The sequence below is a fragment of the Macaca mulatta genome, chromosome 9, assembly GCF_049350105.2.
Source record: "Macaca mulatta isolate MMU2019108-1 chromosome 9, T2T-MMU8v2.0, whole genome shotgun sequence".
NCBI classification, from domain to species: domain Eukaryota; kingdom Metazoa; phylum Chordata; class Mammalia; order Primates; family Cercopithecidae; genus Macaca; species Macaca mulatta.
The window spans coordinates 59,492,789-59,518,195 of NC_133414.1; the positions used below are offsets into that span (position 1 = coordinate 59,492,789).

A 25,407-nucleotide genomic window follows, 5' to 3' on the forward strand; every position below is an offset into this window, starting at 1 on the left:
TGCCTGGGGCAATGGTTAGGACTGCTCTCAGAGGGGGCAAGGCTGCAGCTCTCTGAGCGATCCTGAAGGCCCTGCTCCTTCAGCACAGGTGCCCTGGGTCCAGAGTCTTCTGTTAGGGAATCTGATTTTCTCTCATAGGTGTGAGGCCTTCTTACCATGACCTCCCATTTGACGTCTTTCGATCAGTATCTGCATTTCTCCCTCTCCGTTACTGTATAGTTAAGAATGTATATCACACATTGGTGCGTAAGACTAGAAAGTAAAAATATCATTTTGACAAGACTGATTTTCACACTGAACATAGCGAAAACCCTCTTTAACTCTGTGGGGCGGTGTTCTACTCCAGAGGGACCAGGGAACCATCTCACATTCTGCCAAGGACTCTTTCGTGCCCTCCTTAGACAATCTTAATGCAAAAGAAGGCAGGTCATTTTCTTGTTTTAGATGAGAGTAACTGAAGATTTGATTTCAGCTAATTTTATATCAGCAATTTAAAATATTTATTCCCTCAGGAGTCGAAATAAATCTGTAGGAATAACAAAGTTTCCAAATATTAACATTTGCTTTTGGTTCAGACTTTCAAAAGCCTTTATTCCCACCCTTCCCCCAACCTCTCTTTAATTTTACCTGTTCTGAGCAATTTGAGTACTAAACAATGGAATCTCAGATGCTTCTGGCAACTATGTGTTATTAGTCAGGAATGGCACCTTGTTATTTGATTGCATTTTATTGTTTCCTTCAGCTCAATGTGTACCTGATATTGGAGGGCTCTCCCTATGGGTTGGGATTGAGAGATGTTACAAATGATGTGGTTTTTATTATTTCTGTGAGCTCCTGTGCAGCCGGGTGAGATTCCTGAGGCTGTGTAAGCTGGAGATCAGGCCCGAGTTGCCCTGCCTGACTAGTAGAGCCCAATGTCCACACTGCAGCACAGCCACTTCTCCCTGTATCATAGAATGGCTGGGGCAGCTGCTGTTCTATCAACTTGAGATGCCTGTTCCACGAGGAGATCAGTAGGAGTTCAGCACCGCTATCCTGGCCTTTTCACACAGTGGGTCTAGTTTACCATCGCCTCCTAGGGAAATAGATATAATTGTCTTTTGGTCAGCTTTATATACAATTTGTTATCATATCAGACATACCTATGGCTTCCACTCAGAGTGCATTTTCAAAGGCCACGGGCTGGTAAAATGTTAACTAGTTTTTAATAGAGTGTTAGTGGATTGCAAAGCTTTAACTTCTGAGCACAGAGAGGCATGCACGGTGCCAGCCTGCCAGGCCAGAAGCTCTCCAGGACAAAGACATCACATGAATGTTGCTGATAGTGTCATGCACTGCTGGCATATCAACTCAAATTATCTTAGCAAGTCAGGATGGAATAAACAAGTGAAACAAAAGCAGCTTCAAAAGCAAATAATAATAGAATGTATATTATTAAAGTACAAAAAAAACTGTTATCCCTTAATTCCATCACATCCCTTGAAGTCCAGGGCTTCACTTCATTTTCCTTCCTCTGCTGTTTCCAATGTTTGGGAAGACTCAAACCATCACACACTTTACTGTGTGGTTTTGGATGTTCTCCTGTGTGTGCCACTGAAAGCACAGGGCTTTCAGTAGAAGTTTCAGCCTCAGAAAGAAACCCAATTTGAATTCAGTCATGACATACTGATCATTTCAACTAGAAATTGAGGGACTCCTCAGAGGAGGCAAAATCCTGGCTGGAAATATCGCCAAAGGGCTTACCGAACTCCAAGTCCTTAATGTTGCAGTGGAAGACGACTTCTTCATTCACCATGAGTTCCACCACATTCCAGTCTTCTATCTTCTCTAGGATTACCTCGTGTCCATCTCTGGCCAACACAGCTGGGAAGGACAGAAAAGGAGGTGAGTGACATGGGATCAGACTTCAAACTAACCTGATTGGTAGCAGTCTTCATGATGACAGTAGTTTGTCTGTCATCTAGCTGCTCATGGGTATCACTTAACTGCCCTGTGGGTGCTGGTCCCAGGTGCCCTCACCTTTGCTGGGAAGCACAGCCAGAGGCCTGAGTAATTCAGGTTTCAATTGCTATTTGTCCCACACCAAAGTGATCTGTTAAACAATGAGCTTTCTCTAGTAAAGGGCTATTGGGCTTTCCAGAGGCTCAATCTCATAGAGACCACACTCAGTGCTGGAGAAGACTCGGGGGAACAGGCAACTTCTTATCCTGCTGATGGAAGTACACATTGAGCACCTTTTGGAGGGCAATCTGGCAGTACCTACCAAAAGCCTCAAAAAATGATTCTAACCTTTAGTCCAGGAAATTACACTTAAAAGAAAGCTTCCCAAAGAAAAAAATAAAACAATACAGGCAGATTTTTGCAACAAGATGTCTTTTCTCTATTATTATGATAGCAAAATACTGTGAATAACTTATATATCCAATAATGAGAGGATGGCCAAATAAATGGTGGAACGTCCATTTGGACATTTATAAAAATGTTTATGATCTTTTTTAATGGCAAGAAAAATACTTGCAATATAAGCAAAAACTTAGGATACAAATATGTATAATACATGTTTAAAATATATAGTCAATATGAATTCAAATATGTATGTAAGGATGAAGAAAATACCCATTGAATATCTGTCTGTGGTGAGATTATGGGAAATTTTTTTCTCTTTATTCTTTCAGCATTTTCCAGATTGCCTATAATAATCCGAAAAAAAAGTTTTTTAGAAAAGCTAATGAAGTAACTTTTATTCTTACCTTTGGAATCTGCATTTTGATTATCACTTACATTCAATGGCTCCTTCCCCAGAGATCAGTCATGGAATAATTGTTGGATTTAATCTTTTTATTGTGGAAATGCAAAGGTGTGTGGCTTAGATGAAATGATGTACATTAGACAGCCTACAGCTCTATTTTTTCCAATGTATTTCTCTCCAGTTTCCTGGATATATTTATCCTATAACATCAATATTAGAGTGAGTGTGCCGATCATTACCTTTGTTGGTCTTCATATGTTGGTGAGAATTTTGGTTAGGATGGAAAGAGAAAACAGACGGGGGCATACTCTTTAAAGTCTTGCCATTTCAATCAGTTTTACACGGAGTAAAGCAAACAGTTATGTCAGCTAATTGCACTTAATTACAGAGACAATTGCTGTTTCAAAATGTTGGTGTGTCCACTTCTTCATCTTTCAATCAGTTCAAGAACATCCAGCCCCAACTGTGAACATTTTAATTCTGCAATTTTAATTTCACTTCTGGAAAGGAACTTCAGAAAAAGACTCAGCAAGGATCTCCATTAACAAGACAGCACTCCCTGGGTACCCAGAGGTGGCCCTAATTGACCCGCATCAGCTAATGCGTCTCTAAAAAATGGTTGCATCTTTTTCGTTGGCATATTTATTGTATCCTGTTTAAGTGTTTTGTTCTCAAACGTCTTTGAAGAAGACACTCAGCTTGGACCCATGACTTGTTTAAATGAAGTGGTCCAGCTCGTGTGGAAAGGCAGCTGATCATCCAGGGAGACATAAAGGCAGTCCATGTGCAGAGATTTCTGGGATCCCACGTTCCCTCAGCAGCAACCCCTCAGGACGGGGGAGCTGCATTTGTCTGACGACAAACTTCAATTTGACAGGAAGAAATCAGGAGCAAAACAGCTTCTCCATTCCCACCTTACACCAGCCCTCCACCCCCACCTGTGAGGCAAGGTGCTGCCACTCTGCAGGTAAAATCCAGTGCCAACTCTCTAAGGCCTGGAGAAGTGAGGGTGCATGGACTGTGAGCGAGGAGCAGCCCTATGGGAGGAGGCCCCAGGAGGCAAGCACGCTGTAACCTGCCCCTGGCCCTCCTGCAGGGCCTGCTGACTGAGCCTCATGTGACATCTGAGCTTGGAGTTCGTTTTAAGAGGACAGTGGCACTTACACGGCATGGTGTAGCTCAGAAACAGTATTTGACCCACCGAATCACTCACCCTATAGAGTTGAGGGGTGCTGAATAGTGGGGGTCCACCTCATCTTCGGGCAAATTAAGTCCAACAGGAAGAAACCCTCTTAAGAGACACACCACTCATCACTCTGCCCTCTACAGGGGCGCAAAGTACAGGCTCTCATGGTCTTAAAGGGCACGTGTCTTCCTCACTGACCAGAATTCTCTCCAAGTGCCTGGTTTTAATACAGGCTCACTGAAGAAGCAAACATAGAATGGCCCTGGGCACTGCCCATGACACTTTTTGACCCACAGAGTGACCTAAGTCTGATTCTTGCTAAAGTGACAAGCTGCCTCAGAGTCTACATTGAATATTCAGCCCCAGGACACTCCCTTCCCATCACTCTGGGAGGTGTTGAGCTGGCTCTAAGGTGGCCAGTGCAGGCTTAAGGGATCAAACACTAGACACCCCGGAATTCCTGCAGCTCATCCAAATGCCACCTCTCTAAATGGAGCACCCATTTCCTCCCATGAGCTGCTGTGGGGTTGTCTAGTCAAAGAAAGGTCAGATAAATATACTCCCTGAAACAAAGCCTGTGCAAAGGCAGTGGGTAAACTCCAGCATAAATCAACCAGAAGCTATAAGGCCACCTGCAGCCCGCCTGCCTCTTTGAAGTGGCACCTCATTCTTCAAGGGGGATCTAAATAAACGAAAGGGACATGGAAAAGGCTCCCTTCTTGCCGGTGCTGGTGGAATTGCGCACCATCTGCGAATGATTTAAATGCCACTGGTCAGGAAGTAAAGGTAAACAGACCTCTCTCCCTCCTCTACTCAGCACAGAGGCATACTCACGCCCACGAGCGAGGGCCGCCGATGCATAGCTAGCACAGGAGAATGGCACACAGGGTGTCTCAGCTACGTAGGGTGGATTCTATTTTCTGGATTGGTTTCAATTCCTTCCAAGCCCTTTGAGTGGGTCATTTGGCAAACTTAAGTACAGCATGCAAGGGGCAAGCGTGGCCAGGGAAATTACTTAGAACTTTTTGTTAAGCATTAGTTTAGCTTCACCAGCATTGAGGTCATAGTGGAAACATTTTGCTGAGTTATTATAATTCATGGATAATAAAGAGAGAACAAAAATTTTCAGATTGCTAAAGGCATGGTAAGTTCAGAAAAGATCAGGCCTATTTCTAAAGCCAGCAGGGCTTCGGGAAATGATAAAGAGCTGTAATTTTAAAAGAAACACAGAATTCAGATGCAGATTTTACAGAGGAGGGCCTGCAAAGGTACCACTCTCTGCCTGCTGGGTCTACAGTTGTGGGGGGTGCAGATGCTCCCTGCTTCGCTGCGGTGAACACCCTGGCCCTTGTTGGCTGCCGGTATTCCATGACTTATCATTCATCGATATACAGAACTGACTTTACAAATCAACCACCTACTGATACCTTGCAACCCTCAAGTCTCCTTCAGCCATAAAAATGCTTCTCTTGCTCTTCTCCAAATACTCTTCCCCTCCCCTACTGTGGGAAGTGCCGCCTGCGCCTGCTGCCTTCCTTTTTGCTGTGTTTCTACCCGCCCACCTCCTGGAGGGAAGCCTTCAGCTCACCAGGTCCACAGCCTGCCCTCTCAGAGGTCAGGAAACCATCGCAATTCAATGGCTTCCCAGAGCTCCCCACCCGTCTCGGACCCACCTCCTTTCTTGGTTCTTTAAAGTCCTTTTGATGGTAAAAACAAATATGTTTTTTGAACTCTAAATTTAAAAAATCAAGTTATCAATGTAATGCAGATTCATAGTATTTTAAAAAAAACTTTAAAATTATAGAAAAGGACAAAATTTTAAAAATCACCCCTAATTCTTCTCTCCCTCTGTCTTTTTCAGTGGCAGGAAGACCATGGCATTCAAGACCACGCTTTGTTCCCTTCGCACTGCATCGTGTGCCCCAGTCCTGTCACACACATGGAGCGGCTGCGTTCTTCTTCAGTGCTGTGTAGCATTTTACATGATGTATGCACTACAATTTATTTAGTCATTCCTTTTTCTGGTTGTTTCCAATTTTTTGCTATCACTGAGAATGTTGTAGAAAAATTCACAGCATGCATCCTTGTGTGTGCGTGAGGTTTGTTTTTTCTTTTATAAGGAAGATACTGAGAAATGGAACAGCTGGATTCTACAGTATATGATCACATTTTAACAACACTGACAAGTTGTCCTCTAGGATGACAGTTCAATTTACTCTCCTGCTGAGGGCAAATTAGAAAAATACTCTTTTTCTCAGTCTTTAATCAGCCATGAATTCTTCTCTCCCTAGAAATCACCTCTGCTCAATAGTTTGGAGCCCACTGGTCATTTTCTTCTCGAAATGCCATCACCTGCTCCCTTATGCCTCCAGTTCTCTCCTCAGTCTGCGCCTGCTCCTCCACAGGCTGCTCCTCTTAACACACCTTGCCCTCAGGGGGGCTGTCTCGTCGTCCTGCCAACTCCAGTCCCGTCTGTCTTTCCTTGCTTCCTCTGCAGTCTCGCCTCCTGTGGTTCTAGCATTCGGCTTTATGCAGGTTGATTTTCTTAACTAAGGTTTATTCTTACAATATGCCAGGCACAGCTCTGGGCTGGGACCCAGCAGAGAACAGAACCAGACAAGAACCCCTGCCCCTTCCCTCCTCAAAGCATGCCTCCAGGTGGGGGAGAAGGGTAACAAGGTATACAGGTGAGTGCGTGCTGAGGTAGGTAATCACGAGCACGAAGAAGAAATAAGGAGGGAAGGGAGAGCAGGAAGAGGGAGGCAGAGGGAAGTGTTGACGTTTTTGGTGGGATGTCCAAGGAAGGCCTGCCCATGAAAGTGACTTTTGAGGAATATCTTGAGACTGAGAGAATGAAGCTGAAAACCACGTGGGAAAGAGCATTCCAGGCAGAGTGGCTGTGAAGCCCCAAGGTGGGTGCTGGCTAGGAGCACTGAAGGACTGCAGGAGGTGGCTGTGGCTGCAGCAGCGGGCCAGGGAGAGGATAGGCAGAAGCAGGAGGGGGTGAGATCAGAGGGGCTATAAGGAGCCTGGGGGGCCATAAGGAGCCTGGAGGGCCATGAGAAGCCTAGGGGGCCATGTGAGCCTTTGGCTTCCCCCCGAGTGAGCTGGGGGCCCCTGGAATGTTCTCAGGGGTAAAGGCTGTGCTGTGATTCAGGTTTACCAGTATCAGCTGGCTGTGGTGCTGAGAACAGACTGCAAGCAGATGAGGGTCGCAGGGAACGGAGTCAGGAGGCCATGGCAGTAATCCAGGCAGGAGATGATGGCAAGTGGACAAAAAATGCAGAGGGGGTAGTCAGGAGGCCTAAGAGGGATTAATTCTGGGTGTACTTCGAGGGCAAAGCTGACAAATTGTGTTGACAGACTAAACAGGGAGTGTGAGGGAAAGAGAGGAGAGGTGCCTGCAGGGTGTCAGGCCTGAGTAACTGCAAGATGGAGCTGCTGTGAGCAGTGGAGAGGGGAAGTGGGCAGAGCTGCTGGTGGGGGTGAGTGCTAGGAGTCTAGTTGGAAATTTGGGGCATACTAAGTCTGAGATGCCTACTCAACATGCCAGTGGCAACGATAGGTCCTGATTAAAGACATAAATTTGGAAGTTCATCAGCATATAGATGTCATTTAAAGTCATAGCTACTCTTGACTCAAATCTCCTGCCTTCATCTTTCTTCCAAACTCCAGAACGTAATTTCTAGCCACTGGCTTAATATTTCTTAATAGCTCATTCCACCCCACACCCTGCCACTTCTCCTTAAATTTCTTCTTCCGAAATTGGACTCTTAAGGTACATCCCTGATTTCATCGTCCTTTAGCTCAAGAACCTTCGCTGGCTTCCTGTTGCCAAGGATGAGACAGGCTGGACTCCCTTGTTGCACATCCTCCTCCAACCAGACCCAATAGCCTGCTGCTCCCCAGAAGTGCCCAGGCTGCCTGCACCCCCCCTTCTCAATGAACCTTCCTCAGGAACAATAAGAATTAATTCTTGCAGAGCCCTTACTGTGTGTAGTCATGGAGTTCATTACTTTACATGCACTTGCTCATCAGAATCTCACATCGGTGACGCAGGGATTCACATTCCTCTTTTACAAACAAGGAAACTGAGGCTCATAAAGGTAAAACCACTTGATTTTCACCTTGACTACAAAGCTACTAAATGGTGGAGCCCAATTCAAACTGTAGGTGTTGACTTCAGAGTCCCTGTGCTTATCCTCTGCTCATGCCATCTCTCTGCCAGAAGTGCCAAGAATGTAGGCAGGAGATAAGTGACCAGGCAGAGGTGACAAGTAAAGCTGACAGGATTTGTGGACAAACTAGATGGGGAGTTTCCCCCAATACTGTTAAGTTGTATATTATAACAAAACGTTCACTTATGCATTCTGCTTTAATAAAAATTTTGGTATATAAATGATCTAATGGAACTCCTACAATCATCCTGGTTGTGGCAGGAGCAAGGAACATAAAACTTCCACAAAACAGCGGAGCAGACAGCTCCAAATTCCCATTCCTCTGAAGACACACAAAAACAAACAAACAAACAAACCCAGAAATGGTCAGAACCAACATTGTCAAAACTCTAGAAAATGGTCAAAGGTCTACAGCAACCAAGTGAATACTGAATCAAAGAAAAGGTAGCTTTAAAATGGTAGGAAAGCTTTGTGGCATATTTGCCTGCCCTTGCCGCACCTCTTCCCTGACCTGGTGGCAGTCTTGAAGACAGCAGCCTGTGTTCCCAGTATGGGACTCTGGTTCTTGATTCCAGAGGGAGCAGAGTGGACCTTATTTACAGATTACTGTGTTTGTCTGTTCTAAGGCATCTGTAGGCTTCCTGAAGAACTGAATCAAAGCACTTGTGTTTGTTTGCCTAACTTGGAATTCACACAGGGTGGAAAAACTGTGGGCAGTGCTCACAAACATTGTAAGGCAAATGAAAAACCTGCAGCTGCCTGGGTAAAAGATTACAGTTGAGACACACAACAGATCTCATAAAGCCTAAGAGAATATCTAGACAGAGTTTCTTTGAAAAATTAGGACATTCAAAAGCACCCATGTATACTGGGGAATTTAGAAAGTCAGTACAGGTTCAGATCAAGATGCACGCTCAAAAAAGACCATGAAGATCCTGCAATTTCATCACTGGCTGATCTATAGGTTCGTGAAAGCAGGAAGTAAAGGCTGAGGCAAAATTGTAAACAGCCTAGCCAAGTTTTATAGGAGTGTCTCAAAATGGAGCAAACACACAAATAATGGGAGAGGGTTTTTGTTGGTTTGATTTTAAAGCTCCTTGCGTTCAAAACACTGACTGACCACAAGCTAAGCCTTCAACAGTTAGGAATGGCAAGCTCTGGGGAAGGAGGGGAATCTGATTTCCAGAAATTATACATTATAATATTTGAATGTCCAGTTTTCAACAAAAAGTCACAAAGCATACAAAAAATTAGGAAAGTATGGGCCATGCAAAGGAAAAAAATTAATTAACAGAAACTGTTCCTGAGGAAGCCCAGGCATTGGAGTTACATTAAATCAACTATATTAAATATGCTCAAAGAGCCAAAGGAAGCCAGAGACAAAGAACTAAAAGAAATTAGAAAAATGATGTATGAACAAACTGAGAATATCAATAAAGAGAAATTCTAAAAAGGAATCAAACAAGTCCTGGAGTTGAAAAGTATAATAACTAAAATGAAAAATGTACTACACGGATTCAACAGCAGATTTGAGTAAGCAGACGAAATCAGCAAATTTGAAGACAGGGCAATTGAGACTACTCAGTCTGAGGAGTAGAAAGGAAAAAGAATGAAGAAAAATGAACAGCCCTGGAGACCTGTGGGATGCCCTCAAGTATAACAACATATACCTAGTGGAAGTCCCAGGAGAAAAGGAAATAAAGGGACAGAAAGAATATCTGAAGAAATAATGGCTGAAAACATCCCAAATTTGATGAAAGACATGAAAATACCTACCCAAGAAGCTCAACCAACTCCAAGCAGAATAAACTCGAAGAGTATTATATTAAGACACATTAGAAACAAATTGTCAAAATACAAAGAGAGAATCTTGAAAGCAGTGAGAAAGAAATGACTCATCACACACAGATTCTCTGTAAGATTATCAGCTTTCTCACCGGAAGCCATGGAGGCCAGAAGGCAGTGGGATACATATTTAAAGTGCAGAAAGGAAAAAACAAGAACCTGTTGTATTGGTCAGAATTCTCCAGAGAAAGAGAACCAATAAAATAAATATGTGTGTGACTGTGTGTGTGTGTGTGTACATATACATACACAAATATATATATATTATACATATATACACATGTTCCTTAACTCACAATGAACTTAAGTCTTGATGAACTCATCGTAAGTTGAAAATATTGTAAGTTAAAAATGCATTTAGGGCACCTAACATACTGAATGTCATAGCTTAGCCTAGTCTACTTTAAACATGCTCAGAACACTTACATTAGCCTACAGTTGGGCAAAATTATCCAATACAAAGTCTATTTTACAATAAAATGTTGAATATTTTACATAACTTATTGAATACTACACTGAAAGTGAAAAACAGAATGGGGTTGTATGGGTACTCACTATTAATGTACACAGCTGAAAGCATCAGCATATAGTCAAAAATCGTAAGTCAAACAATTGTAAGTCAGGGACCATCTGTGTGTGTGTGCGTGTGTGTGTGTGTGTATATATATATACACACAAACATACTATATGAACTATATGACTTGTTTGGTTCCTTTTTAGAATTTCTCTTTATTGATATTCTCATTTTGTTCATATAATTTTAATTATAAATCTATCTATCTATCTGTCTATCTATCTATCTATCTATCTATCTATAGAGAGAGAGAGAAAGAGAGAGAGAGATTTTGAGGAATTGGTTCACAGGCTAGACTACAGATAGAAGTAGAGTTTCTATGTTGCAGTCTTGGGGAGAGTCCCTTGTTGTTTGAAAAACATCAACATTTGTTTTCTTAAGGCCTTCAACTGATTGAAGGAGGCTCACTAAACGTTTTCCCCCTAAGATCAAGAACAAGGCAAGGACGCCCCACCTTTGCCACTTCTATTTAACATAGTATTAGGAGTACCAGACAGATAAATTAGGCAAGAAAAAGAAATAAAAGTCATCTAAATTGGAAAGGAAGAAGACTACCTCTATTTGCAGATTGCATGATCTTATATCCCAAAACTGCTAGTGTTCTTAAAAAAAAAAGTTGTTAGTGCTAATAAATGAAATTGGCAAAGTTGAAGAAATTAACAAAATTAACACACAAAAAGCAGTTGTATTTCTACACACTAGCAATGATTGATCTGAAACGGAGATAAAGAAAACGATTCCATTTATAATAGTATTTAAAAGAACAAAACACTTAGGAATATATGCAAACAATTAGGTGCAAGTCTTATACACTGAAAACTATAAAAGTTGCTAAAAGAAATTAAGGAAGATCTAAATAAATGAAAATGCATCCTGTGTGCATGGACTAAAAGGCTTAACATTGTTAAAATAACAATACTACACAAAGGATTATACAGATTCTATGCAATACCTATCACATTCCCAATGGTGTTTTTTGCAGAAGTGGAAAAACCTATCCTAAAATTCATGGGGAATTGCAAGGTACCTAAAATAGATAAAACAATCTTGAGAAACAACTAAGTTGGAAGACTCACATTTCCTGATTTCAAAACTTACTAGAAAGCTACAGTAATCAAAATCATGTGATACAGACATAAGGATAGACATATAGAGCAATGGAATAGAATTGAGAGCCTAGAAATAAATGTTCACAATGACTGATATGAATGAATAGTTGATGCTTGACATAGATGCGAAGACCATTCAATGGGTAAAGAACAGTCTCTTTAACAAAAGGTCTTGGGATAATGGATATCCACATGAATATCTTTTGAATGAATTTGGACTCTTACATTACACCATATACAAAAATTAACTCAAAATGGGTCAAAGATCTAAATTTAGGAATTATAAAACTCTTAGAAGAAAACATAGGGGCAAATCTGCATAATCTTAGATTTGACAATGGTTTCTTTCTTTTTTTTAGACAGAGTCTCTTCCTTGTCACCCAGTCTGGAGTGCAGTGGCACAACCTTGATTCACTGCAACCTCGGCCTCCAGGGCTCAAGCGATCCTCCCACCTCAGCCTACTGAGTAGCTGGGACTACAGCTGCGTGCCATCATACCCACCTAATTTTTGTCTTTTCTATAGAGATGGCTGGTTTCTACAAAAAAAGGCTGGTTTTGAACTTCAAACCAGGTTGGTCCTGAACTCCTGGGTTCAAGTGATCCACCTGCCTCAGCCTCCCAAAGTGCAGGCATTACAGGTGTGAGCCACTGCGCCCAGCAGACAATGGTTTCTTAAACAACATATCACAGGTAACATAAGAAAAAAACAGATAAATTGGACTTCATTAAAATTAAAACTTTTGTGCAGCAAAGGACACTATCAAGAAAGTGAAAAGCTAATTTACAGAGTGGGAGAAAATATTTGCAAATCATTTATCTCTTAAGGGTCTCATATTCAGAATATCTAAATAAATTTTCCAACTCAGTAACAAAAAAAGTGCAACCGAATTTAAAAAATGGGCAAAGAACAGACATTTCTCCAAAGACATACAAATGGTCAATAAGCACATGAAAAGATGTTCAACATCACCAATTATTAGGGAAATTTAAGTGAAAACCACAAGTTACCATTTCACACCTACTGGGATGGCTATAATTAAAACCAAAGAAAATTGAAATCCTTGTGCATTGCTAGTGGGAATGTAAAATGGTGCAGCTGCTTCAGAAAACAGTTTGGTCATTCCTCAGAAAGTTAAATAAGGAATTACTATATGACTCAGCAATTTCACTCCCTTGAAACATAGGGATTCAAACAGTTATGTGTTTACCAATGTTCATAACAGCACTATTCACAGTAGCGGAAAGGTGGAAACAACCCAAGTGTCTATCAACAGATGAATGGATAAACAAAATATGGTATATCTGCCACAAAAAGGAATAAAGTACTATAATACATGCTGTAGCATGGATAAACCTTGAAATATTATGCTAACTGAAATAAAATACAAAGTAGATTGCAGGTTACCAGGGGCTGGGGATGGAGGTGAGAGGTGAAACCAGCTGGGCTTCTGGTTTGGGTAGGGACTTGGAGAACTTTTCTGTCTAACTAGAGGATTGTAAATGCACCAATCAGCGCTCTGTGTCTAGCTAGAGGATTGTAAAAGCACCAATCAGCATTCTGTAAAAATGGACCAATCAGCAGGACATGAGTGGGGCCAAATAAGGAAATAAAAGCTGGCCTCCCGAGCCAGCAGCGGCAACCTGCTCGCATCCCCTTCCACGCTATGGAAGCTTTGTTCTTTTGCTATTCATAATAAGTCTTGCTGCTGCTCACTCCTTGGGTCTGCACTACCTCTAAGAGCTGTTAACACTCACCGCCAGGGTCTGCAACTTCATTCCTGAAGTCAGCCAGACCATGAACCCACTGGGAGGAACAAACAACTCTGGACACGCCACTTTGTGAGCTGTAACAGTCACCGTGAGGTCTGTGGCTTCATTCTTGAAGTCAGCAAGACCAAGAACCCACCAGAAGGAATACATTCTGGACACAGAGGGACAGAGTGTTATTGCTTAATGAATACAGTTTCTGTCTGAGGTGTTGAAAAATTTTAAAAAGAGAGAACAGTGATGGTTCCACAACATTGTAAAGATAATTAATGTCACTGAATTGTACGCTTAACATGGGTAAAATGGCAAAATTTTAAATACATATTTTACCCACGTTATCTTTAGAGAAAGTGAACATAAACTAAAGGTGGATTATGAGGTGAGGGTGAGTAGGTGTGGCTCATCAGAGGGGAAGGAAGAGAAAAGTCACTTATTTAGGCTGTGTTCTTAGCCAAAACTTCAAAACATTTTAAACATCACCATGCAACACTGCTATGAATTGAATTGTTGCCCCCTTCCCCCAACTTCATATATGGAAGCCCTAACTCCCAATGTGAATATTTGGAGATAGGTCCTTAAAGAAGTAATTAAGGTTAAATGAGGTTATAAAGGTGAGGACCTAATCTGATAGGATTAGTGTATTTCTTCTTATAAGAACTGATACCAGAGAGCTTGCTCCTCGCTCTCCCTAAAAAATCCCACCAGGTGAGGACAAGAGAGAAGGTGGCTGTCAGTAAGCCAGGAAGAGTGCCCAGAGCCCTCACCACAAGCTAACCTTGCCAGACCTTGATCAGGGACTTTTAGCCTTTAGACTGAAAAAATGTATTTCTATTGTTTAAGTCCCATAGTCTATAGTATTTTGTTATGGCAGTCCCAATAGATAAATACAAACATGGAAGTATTTGCAACACAAATTTCTCTATCAACTGTTCTCTCACAGAAAGCAACTTCCTCTGCTGATTGAAATCCTACCCATCCTTCAAACTCAAACTCAAATGCCATCTCCTCCAGGAGGCTTTCCCCGATTGCTCAGCTAAAACTAATTTTTGTGTCCTTTGACTTCAGGGTATTTTCCCTGGAAGATTCTTAGTTTGGGTCATATGATGGGAGTTCATCAATGCTGATTCCTGGGCCGTCATCTCATTCTATATGTTCTCTCCAAGTCAATGACTCACGTCTTTCTATCTCCATTTCAGACTTTTTCTCTGAACTCCAGAACAACAGAGCTGATTCAGCACCTCTGTCAAGGTAACTGAAAGCACATGAAGCTTAATTCAGATGCTCCTTGACTTACGATGGGGTTAGGTCCCAATAAACGCACTGTAAATGGAAAGTGGGCTTAATACCTGGATAAGCCCATCATAAAGTGGAAAAATCATTAAGTAGAACCACTGTAAGTTCAGATTTGCCTCGACTTACGATAGGGTTACCTCCCAGTAAACCCATCCTAAAGTCAAAAAGTCTAAGTCGGGGACTATCTGTATGTCCAAAATAGACTGTTCCTCTGGAACTGTTCCACATATTCCTCCAAATTGTGGTCCATCTTTGGTGTCTTCGATTTTAGTGGACAGTATGTCCATCCATCAGCACTGTTTCAAGCCAGATGCTGACTAGATCCGGATAACATTCTTTTTACCCTTACCTCACATATCCATCCTCTCAGGAAGTACCATTGCTTTCACTTTGATCCATGGTCTCCTTTATGGTCCAAGCTACTTTCATCTCAGCCCTGGACCACCCCCAACAGTCTTGTTTTCCTTGTTTCCACTCTTGCCCCACTCTAATCTGTTCTCAGAGTGGTAACAGCTTCATCCCTGCCTAAAACTTGTCTGTGGCCCTGCAGCATTTGGCCCCTGACTACCACTCCAGCCTCATCCCCCATCAGTTTAACAAATATTAATACATCATTTGTTGAATGCCTCCAGGCATTGCCTACATTATTAGTCTCCTCTGCCTGGGAGGCATTCCTCTCTTTACCTGGTTAGTTTCTACTCATTCTTTAAAGGTCTGCTCAAATGTGGGCTCATTTAATGCTCCACTTAAATGAGCCTTTCCAGACCTCTCCCTCTCCCCTCCCATTATAGCTAGTCACAGGTCCCACTATGGTTAGTTCCCATGGCACCACCCTAGCCTCAGTTAGAGCTTAGGCACAACTGTCATTTAGCAGTTAACAAGGAGATTACTTCAAAGACATGCATCACTGTTTAACAGTGTGTCCTCAGTCCCTGGAAGGGTGTCCAACACACACTGGGTGCTTAATAAAAGTCTGTTGCATGAACTATTAAGAGATGGAATCCCAGCAATGCTACTTCCCAGCCATTTGACTTGTTAAAGTCACTTAATATTCTTGATCGTCAGTTTCCCAATTCTTAAAGCAGGGTTATGTAATTTTTTCTAGGGAGGTAATTTCTGTAATTTGCTGGGCACTGGGTGGGCCCACAGCTCACTCTTGGATAGAAGAGCGTTCCCACGCTTTTAGCCCAGCCCTAGAAGCCACAGGTTGCTACATCATCCTGCGGAAGACTTCCTGGAGAGGTGGCGCTTCGTCGGAGTCTGAGGCAGGAAGGCCTAGGCACGGGGCACCACCTGCACGGATGCTCAGAGGCTGGGGCGCTCAGGGGCGAACGCGGCGGGCGGGGAGGCCCACCTTGCAGGCCCTGCAGGCGGAAGGTGTGGTGCTCCACCGGCAGGCCTGCCGCGCTGTAGGGCCCATACAGCAAGATGACCACTGCGTTCTTGGGCATCGCCAGGCCTCGGCCGCCGCAGCCAAGGCTAAGGAGAAACACACGCTGCTAAGCAACCTCTCTTCCGGCCCTGGCGGGTGGGCGTGGCTACGCGCGGGGCGGGGCCGGAGTGGCGCTAGGGGATCCTCCCCGCCCCCAGCTGCTCACGTGACCCTCAGCGCCGGGTCCGCAAACGCGCGCGTTCGACCTGCTGTGGCAAGTGTTAGTGATAAATAACAGCAGCAGCCAGGCACAGTAAGTTCGTGTCAGGCAGCGTGCTAAGCACTTTCCCTGCGTTGTCTGGTTGAATCAGTTTACCATCCCTCGTCAGTATTTTATGTTTTCTGTTTACAAAACCGAGGTTCAGGGAGGGCAAGTTGTGGTCCCAAGAGTGACAGCGGTGTAGTATGGATTGGAAACCCTTGCATTTCTTCTATTTTCTTGCCTGTTTTTGATTGATTGGGAGTATTTGTTCATCATTCCTCTTCCCCTACCTCTTTTCCCCCTTCCCGTTCTGTCACCAGTGAGGCTATTTGGTGGGGCCAAAACTGTGAATTCGTCCAATTCCCTTTTAGTTGCTCAGCTCTGCTGATTGGAATTTGGACATAAAAGACATCCACTACTTCTAGGCATGGCTCCTTAAAAGTCTCCTCCACACCTGCTGTCGCCTTCTTATCGGTAGCCAGGTATGAGATCCCAGGGAGGACCGGAGGTTCCTGGGGAGACAGACCCAAAACGTGGGAGGAACCTGGACCACTGAGTAGCTGAGCCGAAAAGAGCCCCACCCATCTACATTTGTTGGTTACCGAGGCAAGAAGGAAACATTTATTCCATAACCACTGAGATTTTGGGGGTTGTTTATTACAGCAATTAGCCCAACCTAACAATCGCAATACACTTGCAATTACAGCACTTCTTTATTTTCTAAATATTCAATTGTAGTTGATATTTTTACCCTCCTTTTGAATAGTAAAGGATTTAAAAAACCCTTTCTCACTAATTCTCCCAACGTATGCTACTGTGTATTTTAATTCTTTCCACGTGTACAGTATGTTCTATGATACATTTTTCTTTGATGAGAATTGGTTTATACACGATTGGTAAACAGAGGAATTATATCAGTAGAAGTTTGACATTATTATGGGTCATAAATAATTTCCCCCAACACTTAAGAGTTTTGCATCATCGGACAAGAACTACTGAATTCACCAACACAGCTGAACCCAGCAGACTATGGAGGAAGGCAGGACTGTACATGATGCCATTATTCATCCTCTTGATATACTGATTTGTTTGCTTTGGACAGACACTCAATAGTGGGGTTGCTGAATCAGATGGTAGTTCTATTTTTTGTTTTTTGAGAAATCTCCATACTGTTTTCTATAATGGCTGTACAATTTGCATTCCCACCCACCAAGAAATATGAGTTCCCTTTTCTCTGCATCCTCACCAGCATCTGTTTTTTTTTATCTTTTTAATAATAGCCATTCTAATTAGGGTAAGATGATATTTCATTGTGGTTTTGATTTGTATTTCCCTAATGATTAGTGATGATGATTAGTGATGTTGAGCATTTTTTTTGTGGGTACCGGTTGGCCATTTGTGTGTCTTCTTTTGAGAAAAGTCTATTCATGTCCTTTGCCTACTTTTTTAATGGGATTATTATTATTATTTTTTAACTATTGAGTTGTTTGAGTTTCTTATATATTCTGGATAATAATCCCTTATCAGATGAATAGTTTGCAAACATTTTTTCCCATACGACAGGTTCTGTCTTCACTCTGATGATTGCTTTCCTTGTAGTGCAGAAGCTTTTTAGTTTAATATAGTCTCATTCATATATTTTTGTTTTTGTTCCCTGTGCTTTTGAGGTCTTAGCCATATCTTTGCCTAGACCAATGTCCTAAAGTGTTTTCTCTATGTTTTCTTCTAGTAGATTTATAGTTTTGAGTCTTACATTTAAGCCTTTAATCCCGTCTTGAGTTGGTTTTTGTATATAGTGAGAGATAGGAGTTCAGTTTCATTCTTCTGGATAAGGATATCCAGTTTTCCTAACACCCTTTATTGAAGAAGATGTCTTTTTCCTAATGTGTGTTCTTCATGCCTTTGTTGAAAATCAGTTTGGCTGTAAATATGTGGATTGATTTCTGGGTTATCTATTCTGTTCCATTGGCTTGTGTGTCTGTTTTTCTGTCAATACCATGCTGTTTTTGTTACTATAGCTCTGTAATATATTTGAAGTTAGGTAAAGTAATGCCTCCTGTTTTGTTCTTTTTGATCAAATTGCTTTGGCTATTTGGGCTCCTTTTTGGTTCCATAGGAATTTTAGTATTATTTTTTCTAATTCTGGGAAAGATGCTGATATTTTGATAGGAATAGCATTGAATCTGCAGATTTTTTGGGGTATTATGACCATTTTAACAATGTTAATTATTCTGATCCGTGAGCATAAGATGTTTTTCCATTGTTTGTGTCATCTTCGATTTCTTTCTTACATATTTTGCAGTTTTCCTTGTACAGGTCTTTCATTTCCTTGGTTAAATTTGTTCCTCGGTAGTTTGGTTTCTCATAGCTATTTTAAGTGGGATTGCCTTTTCCATTTCTTTCTCAGATAGTTCATTAATGTTATATAGAAATGCTACTGATTTCTGTAGGTTGCTTTTGTATCCTACAACTTTACTGAATTCATTTATCAGATCTGAGAGGTTTTTTGATAAGTCTTTGGATTTTTCTAGGTGTAAAATCACGTCATTTGCAAAGAGCAGCAATTTGACTTCTTCTTTTCCAAGTTTGAAGCCTTTTATTTTTCTGTTATCTGATTGTTCTGGCTACAACTTCCAGTATTATGGTGAAAGGTGAAAGTGGACATCCTTGTCTTGTTCCAGTTCTAAGAAGAAAGGCTTTCAACTTTTCCCCATTCAGTATGATGTTAGCTGTGGATTTGTCATATATGGGCTTTATTATTTTGAGGTATGTTCCTTCTACACCTAGTTTGTTGAGGGATGTTGAATTTTGTCAAATGCTTTATTTGCATCTATTGAGATGATCATGTGGTTTTTATCCTTTATTCAGTTGATGTGATGTATCATGTTTATTGATTTGCATGTTTGAACCATCCTTGCAACCCTGGGATAAATCCCACTTGATCATGGTGTACTATCATTTTAATGTGTTGTTGGATTTGATTTGCTAGTATTATGTTGAGGATTTTTGCATTTATTTTTATCAGGGATATTGGCCAGTAGTTTTCTCTTTTGGGTGTGTGTCCTTGTCTGGTTTTGGTATTAGGGTAATGCTTGCCTTGTGGCATGAGTTAGGAGGAATTTCTGCCTCTTCAATTTTTTGGAATAGTTGGAATAATTGGTATTGGTTCTTCTTTGTAATTTTGGTAGAGTTTGGCAGCGAAGCCTTCCAGTCCTTGGCTTTTCCTTGTTGGGAGACTTGATTACAGATTCAATCTCATTACAAGTTATTGGTTTGTTCAGGTCTTCTGTTGCTTCCTGATTGAACCTTGGTTGTGTGTGTCCATGAATTTATTCATTTCCTCTAGGTTTTCCAGCTTGTTAGCATATAGTTGTTCATAATAGTCTCTGATGATCTTTTGTATTTCTGTGGTATTAGTTGTAATGTCTCCTTTTTTGTTTCTGATTTTATTTGGGCCTTCTCTCTTCTTTTCTTGGTTAGTATAGCTAGCAGTTTATCAGTTTTGTTTATCTTTTTGAAAAACCAGCTTTTCATGTTGTTGACCTTTTGTATTGTTTTTACATCTCTTATTTCATTTATTTCTGCCTTGATCTTTATTAGTTCTTTCCTTTTATTAATTTTGGATTTGGTTTGTTCTTGCTTTTCTAGTTCCTTGAGGTGTACTATTAGATTGCTTATTTGAAACCTTTGTACTGTTTTTAAAAATGTAGACACTTGTTACTATAATACTATAAATTTGCCTCTCAGTACTACTTTTGCTGTATTCTATATTTTGGTATGTTTTGTCTTGATTTGCACTTGTTTCAAGAATTTTTTATTTCCTCCTTGATTTCTTCATTGACCCAATGGTCATTCAGGAGCGGGTTGTTTAATTTCTATGTATTTATACGGTTTTCAAAGTTTCTCTTCTTGTTGATGTCTAGTTTTATGCTACTGTGGTCCGAGAGGATACTTGATATGATTTCAATTTTAAAGTTTGTTTTGAGATTTGTTTTGTGTTTTAACATATAGTCTGTCTTGGAGAATGTTTCATGTGCTAATGAGAATGATGTATATATTCTGTAGCTGTTGAGTGAAATGTTCTGTAAATGTTAGGTCCATTTGGTCTAAAGTGCAGTTTAAATCCAATTTATTTGTATACTGAGTGTGGGGGACTTCAACAACCCACTATTACTGTACTGGAGTCTTCTCTCCCTTTAGATCTGATAATATTTGCTATATATATGGGTGCTGCAGTGTTGAGTGCATATATATTTACAATTGTTATATCTTCTTGCTAAATTGATGCATTTATCATTATTTAATGACCTCCTTTGTCTCTTTTTATTGTTTTTGGCTTAAAGTCTGTTTTATCTGCTACTTCTGCTCACTTTTTGTTTCTGTTGCATGGAATATCTTTTCTACCCCTTTACTTTGAGTCCACGTGTATCTTTATAAGTGAGTTGAGTTTCTTTTAGGTAATATGTAGTTAGTCATTTAAAAAATTCATTCAGCTAGTTTATATCTTTTAGCAGGAAGATATATGTAGGAAGTTTAATATGTTTAGATTCAAGGTTATTGTTGATACGTAAGGGCTTATTTTTTTATTCTATTAATTGATTTCTGGTTGTTTTGTATATTCTTTTTTCCTTTCTCTCTTATTGTTTATCATTGTGGTTTGGTGGTTTTCCATAGTAGTAACATTTGAGTCCTTTTTTTCCCTTATTTGTGTGTTTGCTCTGCTAGTGGATTTTATACTTTCATGTGTTTTCATCATGACGGTAGATATCATTCTTTTGTTTTCAAGTATAGGGCTCCCGTAAGCATTTCTTGTAGGGCATGTCTACTGGTGATAAATTCCCTCAGCTTTTGTTTGTCCTTCATTTATGAAAGATAACTGCTGGATGTAGGATCCTTGGTTGATAGTTTTTTTCTTTTAGCAGTTTGAATGTATCTTTACATTATCTCCTGGATTATAAGGTTTCTGCAGAGAAATCCATTGTTAGTCTGATGGCAAATCCCTTATAAGTGACTGGATACTTTTCTCTTATTGTGTTTAGGATTCTCTTTTTGTCATTGACTTTCAACAGTTTGACTATAATGTGCCATTGAGAAGACTTTTTGAATTTTATCTATTTGGGATCTCTGAGTTTCCTGTATCTAGCTGTCTAAATCTTACTACACTAGGGAAGTTTTCAGCTATTATTTCATTAAATGTATTTTCTATTCCTCCCTTTTGGTTTTCTCTTTGCCTTCTGGGGCACCAAGCATTCGTATACTTGGTTACTTTATGGTCTCCCATATGTCACATAGGCTTTGTTCATTCTTTTAAGTTCTTTTAAAATTTATTTTTGTCTGACTGAGTTATTTCAAAAGACCTATCTTCAAGTTCTGAAATTCTTTTTTTTCTTCTTGATATAATCTGTTGTTGAAGCTTTCAAATATATATTTTTAAATTTCATTCAATGAATTATTCAGTTCCAGGATTTCTGGTTTTTCCTTTTTATGATAGCTATCTCTTTGGTAACTTTTTTGTTCAAATCCTGCAGTGTCTCTCTGATTTCTTTGTGTGTCTATCTGTGTTCTCTTGTGTCTCACTGAGCTTCTTTGATATCATTATATTTTTTGGTATTTTATAAATTTCTTTTTCATTGGAACCTGTTGCTGGAGAATTATTACTGTGGTTCCTTGGACATGTCATATATTCTTGCTTTTTCCTGTATTTTTTTTCTTTTTGTCCTTACATTGATATATGTGCGTCTTCTCTAACAGTCACTTCTTCCAGTATTTTGGGTCTGTTTTTGTAGGAGAGGACTTTTTCCTGAAGATGTATCTATGGTGTTGGGTAGGGCACTTGGTTAGGTGTGTACAGAAGTGTAGTCTTTGTTTAAGTTCTTTAGCTGTACACAGTATCGGTAATGCTTGTGATTTCTTCAGTGGCTTAGTGTGCAGTTGTTCATGGAGGCCATGGTGAAGTTTTTCTGGGGACAGGAATGTCAAATGGGCCTGTCCTTGGGTCCCAGGGTGGCATACCCTAGCACCAGTGTTCGTGGGTACAGGCAGGACTATTTTGGGGCCTCCCAAGCAAGGTGACTTGCTTGGGTGCCAGTATTGGCTGCGGTAGGTTGGGGAGGTGAGTGGGTCCTCATGTCCCCAGGCAGTGAACATGGTGTGGGAAATGGCTGTAGCATGTAGTGGGACCACCCTTTGACTCCCAAGCAATCCATACTGATGTTGGCAGTGGCTATGATGGGCTGAGTGAGCCAGTCCCCAGTCCTGCAGGTGGCATGGTGTGGGTGGGTGCCAGCTGTGGTATTTGTGGCAGGTTCAGTGGGTCTGTTTACAGGTCCCTGGGAGGAGTGCTTAGTTGTCAGTGAAGGTAGACTGGGCAGGGTGATCCTCAGGTCCCCAGATGGTGTGCTTGGGAACTGGTGGGGTGGTATGGAGCTGGGTGGGCCTCTCCTCAGGACCTCCAGTTGTGTGTGGGGGCAGTGGATGTGGTGGGCAGGGGTGGGGTGATCTTCAGGTTCCCAGCAGAGTACCTGTGTTTGGGCAGCAGTGGCTATGCTGTAGTCCTGCTGCTGGGAGAGCAGGGTCACTTTCAGTGGCAGCAGTTATAGGCAGATGGCTGGGGGGCATGCACTTTGCCTGCAGGTGATGGCTGTGGGCAGGGGAGCCTGTCCTTGTAGTGTGTGAAAATGCATGGGGACCCCTCTGCTGGGGGAGATAGGGTTGCTGCCAGTTGGGCACACTTTAGCACCCAGTGACAGCAGCCTGCCATGGGGGTCAGTGGCTGTGGGTGAAGTAGCGTGTCCTCAGGGTCCATGAAAATGCATGGTGGCCCCGCTACTAGGGGAGACAGGGTTACTGCTAATGACTCATGCTTTGGCCCTGACAGCAGCAGCCAGCAGCAGTGGTGACCATGGGTGAGGGATGTCAGTGGGGCTCTGGGGATATGGAAATGCAGGGGCTGTTGAGACTCCAGCAGGATGCAATATGGTGTGGACTGGGCTCTCAAAATGGTGCCTTGTTATAGCTGCTTAGAACTCGGAGAGGTGTATGGGAGTTGGCATGAACTCCCTCTTTGGAGCAATGCTGTTGTGTGGTCTTTAGGCACCTCCCTTGGTAGTCTTAGGGCCCATGGGAGTCAAGGGGCTCTTCCTTGGCTAGAATTACTGGAGCCCAAGTTAGAAATATGTACTACTGGGGATCTCTCACTTACCGCTTCCCCACACTGGGGAGCCTCTCTGGGGTCCCAGCCAATCCTAGCTGAGCAGGCTCTTTTGCTTCCCTCTCTTGGTGTTTCATGTCACTTCTCTGTTGAATTCTCTTAGATGCTCTATTTGAAGTGTGATTATCTATTTGCTATTTGCGTTCTTCTATGTGAAGGAGGCGGCAAGTACAAGGTGGCTCTCGTCAACGACCTTGAAGTCCTCTTTCTATGGAGGTTCTTTTAAAAAATTAAATTAGGGATGGTGAAGTTTGTTGAATGCATTTTAATGATTAGAATGATCCCATTATTTTAATTCTTTATGTTGTCAATGAGTAAATGACAGTTAGCTATTTTCTAATATTAAACGATTTTACATTCTTGGAGAAATTGAATTTGGTCATAGATGTATTATCTTTTTAATATCTTAACATTTGTTTGCTTATATTTTGTTTAGGATTTCTTCATAGATATGCATGAGTGGAATGGGTCTGTAATTTTTCTTTCTTGTATGTCTTTGTTTGGTTTAGGTATTAAAGTTATAGTAGTCTCAGAGAATAAATGAGAGAGTGTAGAAAAAGAGAGAATACCTCCTTATTTATCTTAGATACAATGAAAATGATCACTTCTTTGAAAGGTTGGTAGAACTTGTGTATAAAACTTTGCACTCCTTTTTTTTTTTTTTCCAAAGGGATTTTAAACCTTTGCTTCAGTTTATTTATGATTTATAAGACTATCCAGAATTTGATTTCTTCCTGCACCAGTTTTGACAAATAATATTTCCCTAAGAATGTTTCTATTTGTGTCTACATTTTGAAATTTACTGACATAAAGTAGTTGATCTTTTTAACATCCGCTTTATTGAAATATGTCAACTTTTTATTGATATTATTTATTTCTAACTTTCTTTTTATTGGTTTTATAAGACTTGTCTATTTTGTTAGTCTTTTCATACAGCTAACTTTTGTTCTGTTTAGCTTCTCTGTTTTTTTTGTTTGTTTGTTTACTCTTTCATGATGTTTTTATCTTTATTATCTTCTTCTGCTTTCTTTAAGTTTACCATTTGGTTCTTTTTCTTCCTTTTAAGTGACACTTAGCTCATCAATTTTCAATGTTTCTTCTTTTCTGTTGTGTTTAAAGCCATATATCTTCCCTAAACACTTTTGCTATATCCCAGAGATTTTAATATGAGGTACCTTTATCTCTCTGCTCTAAGTATTTTAAAATTTCCATTGTAATCTCTTCTTTGACCGTGAGTTTTAGAATTATGTGTTTCTTCAATTCTGGAATATTCTTATTCACTTTCTGTTTGAATAGTCTTTTAGCCCCATTTGCTGTCATCTCTCTTTCTGGAACTCCTGTGTGTATGTTGGAACTCCTTATGTTATCTTCCTTGTGTTTCTTTAATAATTTCTTTACCGGGGCAGACTTAGTGCACAAGTAATGTTTTCCACACCCCTATGATTGCATCCCCAACCAGTCAGCAGCACCCATTCCCTTGAAAAACCTTAACCTCTGGGCCTCTGGAGAGACTCATTTGAGTGATAATTCTGTCTTATGCATGGCTGGCCTTGCTTTAATTAATTTCTGATGCTTTTCTTCAATGTGAGTTGTTTCTTGTGTTGTTTGTATTTTCTGCAAGCTCATTTTTAATGGAATGTTTTCCTATGTGGGTGTTTGGTGTGTGCAGAGTGGAAAGTGGTTTTGTATTTGAGTCTGATGAGGTCCTTTGGGTCTTACAGATCCGGGCCAAGTTGGCTTTTTAAAATTATTGGGTTAGAATCCTACTGAAACTATTCGAAAATATTGAGAAAAAGGGAATTCTCCCTAACTCATTCTGTGAAGTCACCCTAAAGCCAAAACCAGGAAAGGATATAACAAA

At 41.0% G+C, this 25,407-nt stretch overlaps 1 protein-coding gene across 1 annotated transcript; it reads right to left on the reverse strand.

Moving 5' to 3' along the window:
• Positions 1–1,010: 1,010 nt before the first annotated feature.
• C9H10orf53 (chromosome 9 C10orf53 homolog) lies at positions 1,011–16,153 on the reverse strand. Its single transcript, XM_001107169.5, has 3 exons — positions 16,057–16,153; positions 1,744–1,863; positions 1,011–1,075 (listed from the first exon to the last, which is right to left on the reverse strand). The coding sequence occupies exons 1-3, from the start codon at positions 16,151–16,153 to the stop codon at positions 1,011–1,013; spliced, it is 282 nt and encodes a 93-aa protein (XP_001107169.2).
• Between the last annotated feature and the right edge of the window lie 9,254 nt (positions 16,154–25,407).